General features: G+C 60.5%; 1 protein-coding gene across 3 annotated transcripts in view; it reads right to left on the bottom strand.

Moving 5' to 3' along the window:
• Nucleotides 1-667: 667 nt before the first annotated feature.
• FBLN2 (fibulin 2) overlaps nt 668-9,719 on the bottom strand; it is a 76,177-nt gene continuing 67,125 nt past the window's right edge. For 2 of the 3 annotated variants that reach the window (XM_082637367.1, XM_082637369.1), the window contains 8 exons: nt 8,888-9,025; nt 8,241-8,384; nt 8,002-8,130; nt 7,491-7,616; nt 5,237-5,353; nt 4,466-4,594; nt 3,496-3,619; nt 668-1,504 (listed from right to left, as the gene is read on the bottom strand). In XM_082637367.1, coding sequence (XP_082493493.1) covers nt 1,147-1,504; nt 3,496-3,619; nt 4,466-4,594; nt 5,237-5,353; nt 7,491-7,616; nt 8,002-8,130; nt 8,241-8,384; nt 8,888-9,025 — 1,265 coding nt within the window. In that variant the 3' untranslated portion in view covers nt 668-1,146. The remainder of the gene's footprint in view (nt 1,505-3,495; nt 3,620-4,465; nt 4,595-5,236; nt 5,354-7,490; nt 7,617-8,001; nt 8,131-8,240; nt 8,385-8,887; nt 9,026-9,719) is intronic. The other variant, XM_082637368.1, reaches the window with a different exon arrangement.

The following is a 9,719-nucleotide window of genomic DNA, read 5'->3' as shown; positions in this document are numbered from 1 at the left end:
GAGAAACAGGCAATACCATCTCTCAGCTCCATTATACCAGACAGCTGAAAGGGTGAAGCCGAGCTCACTCCTGCCTTTGGAACCTGACAAAGTGAAATGGACGCTGCAAACCTGAGTGGCCTTGTCCTGGAAGACATATAGTCACACGAGAGACGATTCGCTGGATGAACTGCTAATGACTGGCTGGCACTCCAGTCTCATTTTGCAGGTTACTCCTACCTTCCGTGGTATGTCCCCATAGCCCTGGCACCACTGGTGAAGCTATAATACCGACAATGGCCAAATACACTGGGACACGGAGTTACAGCCTCCGCAGGATGGAACACCAATGGAAAACGGCTGGCCCGAGAGAGAACTGGATTTAGCTAACCGTTAGCTCATTTCTATGCTAAGCAGCTTCACACACGTTCGTCATTACGTGCGAAGAACGGTCGGTCAGGAAGTGAGAAAAGTAACACTAAATGTAGATGTCCAGTTTCTGGACAGTGTCCAAAGTGACGAGCCAGGTGAGGCCCACATTTGGAGGAGAGGAGGGAAGAGGGAAACGCAGGCGGAGGAGAAGTAGGATCAGAAGCGAGCACGCTCCCACCTCCATCCTTTCAGCAACCCAAGGTGAGGCCCAAGGCGGGGCCCCAAGACACGCAAACACTGCACAAAAGGAAGCGGATTTTCTGTTTTCACTTTTTTACTTTATAACCCTTTTGTACTATTTGAATATATATATATTTGCAATATACATGTACTACTTTTATAATTAAACAAAAACACTTAAAAACTATTTTTTAAAAAAAGTGAAGAGCTAATCACAGTGGAACATGAAACAGAATATCATCACTGGGGACAGGTCACCCAGTTGAGTCCAAAAGCTCCAACGTGGTCGCTGATTCCAGTCTTGGTCACGTCCAGCCTCGGATCCTCCGACCCCATCCACGGGGCACCAGCAGTGGCCTGCGCAAAACTCCCTCCAGGGGCACAGGAGAGGCCGAAACGCCAGGAACAAGTCAGCAAAATTAAGTTAATTTACAGGGTCAGAGTAAACTGGCCCCAGCGCCCGCCCCCCACGCGGCCGGCAGGGAGCACGGAAAGAGGCGTGCGCCGGACCAGCGGGGGATCGGGGGTCTCTACGCGCTCGTCCGCGGCCGCGCCTCACAGGGCAAAGGTGGTGAAGAAGATGTGCATCTTGGCCAGGAAGGTGGTGACGGAGCCCTGCCGCCAGAGCTTCATCTCCACGTCCAGGGCGAAGTCCCGCGGCTCGCGCACGGACCGCTGGAGGAAGACGACGCCCGTGTAGGCGTTGAGGCGGCGCGTGCCGAAGTAGCCCTCCTCGTTGCCCTTGGTGATGGTCAGCGCGATGGTGTCGCCGGCGAAGGCGGGCACCGGGCTGATGCGGAAGATGTGCGCCGGCACCAGCAGCCCGGTCTGGAAGTTGAGCCGGTAGTACGTGATGCGCGCCGGCGCGTTCTGGCACTCCATGAAGTCGTGGCACAGCGCGCGCTCGCACTTCCTGCGGGCGCACGCGGGGGCGTCAGCGGCGGGCTCGCTCCCACCCAACACTCACCCAGCCCGACCGGGCGCAGGCCTGGGCGCCGGCCCCCAGCCCAGCTCCGCCCTCGGCAGCCTCGCGGCCCCTGCCGGGTCACGTGACCCGCCTGGACCTCAGCTTCCTCGTAGGACGGGTTAATGGCCTTGCGGTTTCGCTGGTGGGAAGGGGTGAGGTTATAAACATGCGGCTCTCAGCACAGCGCCAGGTAGCCTGTTAGCAGCTCGCTCTCCTCCCGGTGCTCCTTCCTACCTTCCTTCCTTCTTGCCTCCCTGCCTGCATTTCTTCCCCCGCACACTGCCTGTTTGCATGGATTCCCTGGCCACGGTGTTTTTACTCTTGTCATCTTTTCTCAGATTCCCTTTTCTTCCATAACTGACTCTCCTTCAGAGCCATTTCCTCTTCTGACGGGATGGCCTGCCCTTTCCCCTCTCCGAGGATCAGAGAGCTCCGAGTCACACCGGCCCCAGAGGACGCCGGGAACTCAGCCACGCTACAGGACCGTGATGACAGAACCTGCACCAAACCCCACGGGGCCCAAGGCCTCGATTTCTAAGCTCAGCAACAATCTGGTCTCTTCTGGGTGCAATGAGACACTGTCACCTCCATCACTAAATCCCTGTCTCAAAGCTCAGTGCTTCCAAAATGTGTACCAGGGCTCAGCAGGTCTAGAGGATGTTCTGAGCAGAGTTCCCCAGCTGGGGGACCACAGGGCACAGCCACGCAGGGTTGGGGTATGACGTCGCCAACACATGGCACTAATGCAGCACCAGGCCGTGCCATACACTGTGTAAGCTCATGACAAGTTTTCACTCATGCCGTGCTGACACCCACCCTGGGGCTGGCACTACCATCACCCATGTTGCAGGCGGAGCAGCTGAGACCCAGGGAAGGGAGGTCACCTGCCCAGGGTCACCCAGACACACTCACCCAAGCGTCCCAAAATACCTGCACATAGACACTCCCCGGCACCGTGTGTATTAGCAAGCACGTCACAGGGTCAGCAGGGCAGCCGGCAAGTAAATCACGAGCGCATACATGCTAAGAAGTGCCACCCCAGGCGGGCTGCACACACAGACGCAAAAGACGGCGACCAAGCACAGAAAGCAAGCTTCGAACAACCGAGCACATCCACATGACAGCACGGCGCAGAGAAAAGAAGATGGACACTCCAGCAAGTACTCCACGGAAATGTGTGTTTAGCAAGGAAAGGACAGGAAATACGGCGAAACACCAAGAGGCATCACTAGGCAGTGTGGTCACCAGCCTGCGAGATGGCCCCTCCTGTCAGTCACACTTTGAATGTTGCCTCCCAGGGTACCCCGTGCAGTGCTGGACTGTGTGGCCAGGGGCAGAAGTGATGATATGTCACTTTTAGGATTAGGTTAGGTTACAAAGGACCATCACTTGCCTTCTTGATGACCCATGCTGGGGGAGCTCCGGCCCCATGGAGGCCACATGGTGAGGCGCGGAGGCCTCCCGCCCAGAGCCATGAGCGGGCAGCGGGATCCTGCAGCCCCGGTCAAGCGTTCAGAGGACCCAGACCTATGCGACCCTTAGCCAGGACCACCCAGCTAAGCGGCCCCATGGCTCGTGACCCTCCAAAACTGTGTGAGATGATAACTACTTGTCACGTTAAGATGCGAAGTGCTGGAAAAAACTTGTTACACAGCAAAAGATAACGTGTGTGTGTGTGTGTGTGTGTGTGTGTGTGTGTGTTTGAGAGAAGAGAAGATTTTTTGTGTGAGTCTTCTTCCTTTCATACTCTATGCTCCAAGCTTTCTGCAAGGTGCTCTTTTGTACCATTTATGGTCATCAGACCACAGACCTGGCAGTGGGGCCTGTGAAGAGCAGGAGGTGGTGAAGGCATGCGCCACCGGTCACCTGGCCTCCGCCCTGGGCAGTGTGGATTGGTGCAGGGTCCCCGGGCCCGAGGCCGGGGTGGGGGCACTCACGTTTCAGAGACTCGGACGTAGTTTGGAGGACACTCGAAACGCAGGCAGCGGAAGCTGCCCTGGATGTTATGGCAGGTCTCAGCCTCAGAGCAGTTGTGGGTGCCCAGTGCACACTCGTCCAGGTCTGGGGGAGCAGAGGAGGGTGATGGGAGGGATGCCCAGAGCTGGAGACCCTCGTCCGAGCCACCCCAGCCCGCCCCAGGGGCCTGGGTCTCAGAGCAGCCCATCCTGTGGGCGCACAGCTCACATGCCACCCGAGCGTCACATACTTCCGTCTCTTCCACTCTGTACAGTAGCCAATGGCCTGGGAGCCTCTGTGCTGCCAGCACAGGCCATTCCCCAGGCCCCGCGCCAGGATGGCCAGGGAGGAGGGGTCGGGGGAGATGTCCTGAACGCGAACGGGTTTCCGGCCTGAAGCGCTTTCAAAAGCAGAATCACTGCGGCAGCTGAGCTGTCCGAGAAGCCCATGCTGTGTCCCCACCATCAAGCAGAACAGGGCCTCAGGCTCAAAACTGAAATCACGCTCTAGGCACATATATTCATTATTCCCACACAGCTGTTTACGGGTAAGATCCTCACCTTTTACGGAGTCCAGACTGGTTACTTTTTAAATTAAAAAGCAGATAGCTCTGCAGCCAGGAAGCCTTGGCCAGCTTCTGGGACCCCTGAGGCTTTTCTTGTATAGGCTGGGTAGGTCTCCTGTCTCCCACAGGACCCCCGTCCCGCTCGCAGGGCAGGGCCCAGAGCAGAGTCCAAGCCTTGAAGGCTCTAAGCTGGGTCAAGCAGCAGAAAGACTGCCACCTGCCTCGTCCCAGGCGCAGACCTCGGTGAACACGGCCACCAGTGGCGTCGGCCATTCTCTGCCTATGCACTTGGCGTCAGAGCTCTGGGAGCACAGCCAGCTGCATGAGGCTTTCTGGGCCTGCTCGGAGGCTGCCTGAGGCCCCGGTGGGGCGGTCCCCTCACTCACCCTTGCAGGACCTCCCGTTGGCCGTCATGGTGTAGCCGCGCTCTGGGCACACGCACTGGTAACTCCCTGGCACGTTGAGGCAGCGGAAGGTGCAGAGAATGCCGGCGCCCTGAGCACACTCGTCAATGTCTGCCGGAGAGAGTGTCCGCCCCCGTGAGCCCGGGTCATCCCGCCACAGCCGTGGAGGCCGGGGGCCCATCTTACAGATGAGGACGACAGGGCTGAGAGAGGAAGAGAGCTGCCCGAGGCCACAGAGCCCCCGGGACCCGCACTCCAGGGCCTGCTTCCCGGGGCCGCTCCATATGTGCTATGCCAGCTGAGGGCCAATCAGGTACCAGCCAGGGCGTGGACAAGGTACAGCTGACCCCTGAACAACACAGGTTTGAACTGCACAGGTCCACTGACACGAGGACCTTTTGCAATAAATACTACAGTACGACGCAGTCTGTCCTTGGTTCAACCACACGTGCGGAACCGCGGATACAGAGAGCCAACTGTAAAGTTATATGTGGATTTTTGACTATCGGGGAGGGGAGGCCCTAACCCCCGTGTAATTCAAGGGTCAACTGTAATTAACTTAATCTGAGATCAGATGTGGGAAGCATTTGCCCAAGGTGGCACAGCCAGGAAACGCCCGGCTGGGACTCAAGCTCTGATACGACGCTAAGGCCTCTGTCTGCTCTGTGTGCCCGGCCCGGTGGGGACTCCAGGAGCCTGGCACACGGGAAGTGGTGTCTCTCAGGAAGGGGGCCCTGGGCAGAGGAGAGGTACCTGTGCAGGTATGCCCGTCCTCGGCCAGCTGGTAGCCCTGACGGCAGTAGCACTGGTAGGAGCCGTAGACGTTGGCGCACTCCTGGCCGCAGCGCTGGGCCTCACACTCATTCACGTCTGCAGACAGACCAGCCGGAGGTCACTGAGGTGTCCTCCCAGCCCAGAGGGCCACGGTCCGGCTCACCTGGGGCCTTATCTTGAGAGACCATCAGTTCCAGCCTCCCCTCGGGCCAGTGGAGAACCAGAGGCCCAGAAAAAGCCAAGGGGCCTGCCTGAGACATGCAGTGAGGCAGGGGCAGCAATGTAGTATAGCTTGCTGGTGCAGTCCCGGCCTACTGCCTGGAGGAAGCAGCCACAGGTGGGGCTCAGATCCCCGCACAGGGAGCTAGATGCTGCCCTACTGAGGGTCCACAGCACTGGGCAGAGATGGCTCCGGGAGATGTCACCTAGATGCTAACAAGGACCTGCCCTTGACCCCCAGGGCCGGCCCTGCTTGGGGGTGGGGGAGGGGTGAGAGCCGGCCTGCGAGGCAGCGGGTGAGCTGTGTGAGTGGAGGACGGGTGAGATGGGGCATCTGCTGGACTCGGAGCTCCTTGTGGGCAGAGACTTGTCTCTCACTCATCCAACTAAGACCTGCCGGGCTCCGACAAGCGCCAGGCCTGTGCTGAGCGTGGGGACACGGCCACGAGCAAGACGGACAACCACCTCCCGTCGTGGAGCTGATGTTCACGCGTGTGCCGGGGAAGAAGCGGGGGGATTAAATGGGTGGAACACCTAGGACGGCAGAAGGTGGCGCGTGCTACGGGAAAAGAGCAGAGAAGCGGCAGGGGTGCGTCCGGGAGGGCTGCAGTGTTAGAGTCGTGCGGGCATCTGGGGAAGCGTTCCAGGCAGGGGGCACGGTGAGAGCACCGGCCCTGAGGTGAGGGTGCGCCCTGTGCACGCACAGAAGAGGAGGAGGCCGGTGTGGTCAGAGCAGAGTGTGGCGAGGGGGTCAGCTCGCACGTGGCCTTGAGGCCGCTGTCTGACGCATGATCCTCGGGACCTCACAACATACACAGCTTTCACACAAAATGATGGAAGGCGTGAATGAATGAATGAGTGGCTTCTCTCCTCTACCAGGCTCTGAGCTCCCGGGGGCCAGAGGCCACGCAGGTTCCATCTCTGAGTCTCTACCGTCCAGCCACAGATGGAGCTGGAGAGAAGTGGCCTGAAGTAGGGATGGTGGGGGGAAGGCAGAGGGCCAAGAAGTGAACGAATGAACTACACCTGGGGCGGGAATGATGCTCCATCCCCACAGTTGTCTGCAGCCAGCCTGGCCGGGGGGAGGGCTCACAGGTGGCTGTAGCCCCTGTGAGTGAAAGGGAGTGACAGGGTCTGTTTTGGGAGCCCATCCAAGTGCCGTCTGACACAGCCAGGCCTGGGGTCGCTCCCCTGTCCCTGGTCTGGTCCCGTCCCACAAGAGCCCGGCTCTTTGGCCAGGCCAGGAAATCAGAGAGAGGTGCATGGCCTTCCCAGGGGTCTCAGCAGACTCACCTCCCCAGGAGGGAAATGAGGAAAGCACCTCCAGGGGAGGTGCTGGGAAAGACGGTGCCAGCTAAATGGGGCCAGAGATCCCACATCCCCTTTACTCATGGGACCCCTCCCCACTTCACTGAGCAGCCTGGGACCCCCGCACCCCACCACACCAACCCCACCAGACCTGGCCCAACCACACCATGAACACAGGTGGGAACAGTGTGACGGTCCCTCACGTGTCCCCTCCGTCAGCCCCAGGCGCATCCCACATGAGTGAGGACTGGGCCGCAGGTCCAGTTCACGTGCTTGGTTTAACACAGTGTGTTTAAGTTTAGATCCACCAGCGACGTGTAAAAACCAGCAGACTTTGCATAAATATCTAGATTTCTGGGATCTGGGAAACCAAGATGGGGTCACTCGGGATGGCACTGACAGGTGCTGTGTGGCCGGCCGGGCCATCCGCGTGGCCACGGGCCTACCTCTCATCTCGCTCACTCTGCCCCCTGCCTGAAGCCCAGGGCACCACAGTCATGACCAGGATCAGCACCTACCAAGGGGCAGAGAGAGGCTGGGCCGCCCCCCCTGCCTGCAGGGAGCTCCTGCCCAGGGGTGCAGACAACACAGACACCCAGCCCTTGGGTCTGAGATGGCAGTGCGGGGCCCTGGCGCGACACAGCCTGCAGCTGAGGCCTGGGGCCCTGCACGGCAGGCCACGGGTCAGAGGCCGGGTCGGCCGTACCTTCGCAACGCTTGCCGTCGGCCGCCAGCACGAAGCCGGAGCTGCAGGAGCAGCGGTAGGAGCCGAGCGTGTTCTCGCACGTGTGCTGGCACAGGCGGCTGGGCGAGGTCCAGCACTCGTTCACGTCTGCGGGGCAGGCGGCAGGCACAGGGCTCAGGGAGGGCGGAGGTGGCCTGGACGCCAGCCCCCTCCACCCCCGGCGAGGAGAGGGACCCAGGAGCCCAGAAGGAACGCGGGGGAAGAGGGAGCAGGGGAAGAAGGCAGAGGAGGTGTTGGACGGAGACCAGAGGCAGACATGGAGACAGAAGGCACGGCAAAGGGCAAGCAAAGAGCACGATGGGGACCGAGAGCAGAGCCTCAGCTGGACGGGACGGCAGGAAGGCAGGAAGGCAGTCCAGCCCAGAGAGCGCCGGGCACGTGGTCAGAGCAAGGCTGGCCGGGGGGAGGGCCTGGGGCAGGCGGGCACCTCTCAGGGGAGCCGGACGGGGTCCCGGCCACCAGTCCCACCTACCGACACAGGCGCGGCCGAAGGCGTCCCGCTGGAAGCCAGGCTTGCAGTCACAGCGGTAGGAGCCGGGGAGGTTATGGCATACCTGCCCCTCGCCGCAGCGGTGCACGCCCGCCTCACACTCATTCACGTCTGCAGGGGGAGGCGAGCAGGGCACCCTGAGGCCCGGACTCTCCCCCTGCGCCAGCCGCCCCGGCCCAGGGCACCCGGGAAGCCAGAGGCTAGGGGGAGGCGGGCCTTACCCACACACTTGGTCCCGTCCTGGTTGGCATGGTAGCCACGCCCACAGATCACTGGGTTCCTCTGGCACGTGTAGGAGCCCACCGTGTTGATGCAGCTGAAGCCTGGCCGACATGGCTCAGAGAGTGACGTGCACTCATTGATGTCTGCGGAGGGGGGTGCGGGTGACAGGGAGCCTGCTGTAGCCCCTCCCGGAGCCCCAGCATCTGAGTCCAGGGCTGCACTGGGAGATGGCCAGTCCTGGGCCCCAGACCAGCCCAGGTTGGGCTGGCAAGTCAGACTGTCCAGTCCCTGAGTCCCAGGACCCGAGGGCTTTCCCTCCCAGAACCCAAGCGCTGTTGGGTAGGTTAAAAAAACGTGATACACCTTCATCCAGTCCAATCCCACAGATGGGTAAACTGAGGCCACAAGAGAAGTAACTCAGCCACGATCAGACAGTTCAGGATAACAAGAGCTTCCATTTTGCACGTGCCTCGCGGGGCCCAGGCACTGACACATGCATTCACAGGGGGACAGTGAGGCCAGGAAAGGGAAAGTGCAGCAAGCCAGGCCTCCCTGATCTGTAAAGCCCTCAGAGCCTATCCCCACAACCACCCCTCCTAAAGACCCCCAGGGCCAGGCAGACACAGCCCCTCCAAGCCCCACTCACCCACGCAGTTGCCCTCGGGGTCCTGCAGGAAGCCCTCCATGCAGCGCTGCCGCGCCTGGCAGTAGAAGGAGCCCTTGGTGTTATGGCACGTGGAGCCCGCCTGGCAGTTGTGTGTGCCCAGCTCACACTCGTCCACGTCTGCCACACAGACCAGGCTGGGGGTCAGGGGCCGGCGGGCTGGCAGGCCCCTGCCCGCACATCCCCACAGTGACCTTGACGGTTACAAGGGTCTTCTGCGTCACAGGGAGTGGCCCATGCCAGCAGTATCAACGTCACCCCCTCACTGAACTCTGCCGTGCTACCAGGCGTTGTCCCAAGGGCTCTGAGACGTACTTATTTACTCAGTGCTTACATGTACCCAGAAGCAGGCTATGACGAGCCCCCTCCTTCACAGGGGAAACTGAGGCACAGGCAGGGTTCCATAGCTGGGGCACTGCTTCTGGGCAGCCAGGCTTGGAGCTTCCAACGATGGAACTACCAGACCTGGATGGCACTGCTGTCCCCACCTGCGGTGTGGCACCAGCAGGTCACAGGGGCCCCTCCCCGCTGTGCAGCACCCAGTTTACAAAGTGCCGGCCCCATGCTTCCCCTGTGCTTCCTGCACAGCAGGCATGTCGGGCTCTTTCCACAGACGAGGAAACCAAGGCACGAAGCAGAAAGGGGACACAGAAGGCTAGTGGCACAGCCGAGACTCCCTCGGCCTCCTGACGGCCTGACCAACCATGTGTGTCTATGTGTTGTTCATCCATCCACCCCCTCCAGTTTCCAAGGTTTCCACCACTTTCCCACAGGAGCCCAGCCTCTAGGCAGCCCTGTGCTGGGTTCTAGAACC

The sequence above is a fragment of the Mesoplodon mirus genome (assembly GCF_964341445.2).
Source record: "Mesoplodon mirus genome assembly, chromosome: 12".
In the NCBI taxonomy this organism is placed as follows: domain Eukaryota; kingdom Metazoa; phylum Chordata; class Mammalia; order Artiodactyla; family Ziphiidae; genus Mesoplodon; species Mesoplodon mirus.
This window is presented reverse-complemented; position numbering and strand designations above follow the sequence as displayed.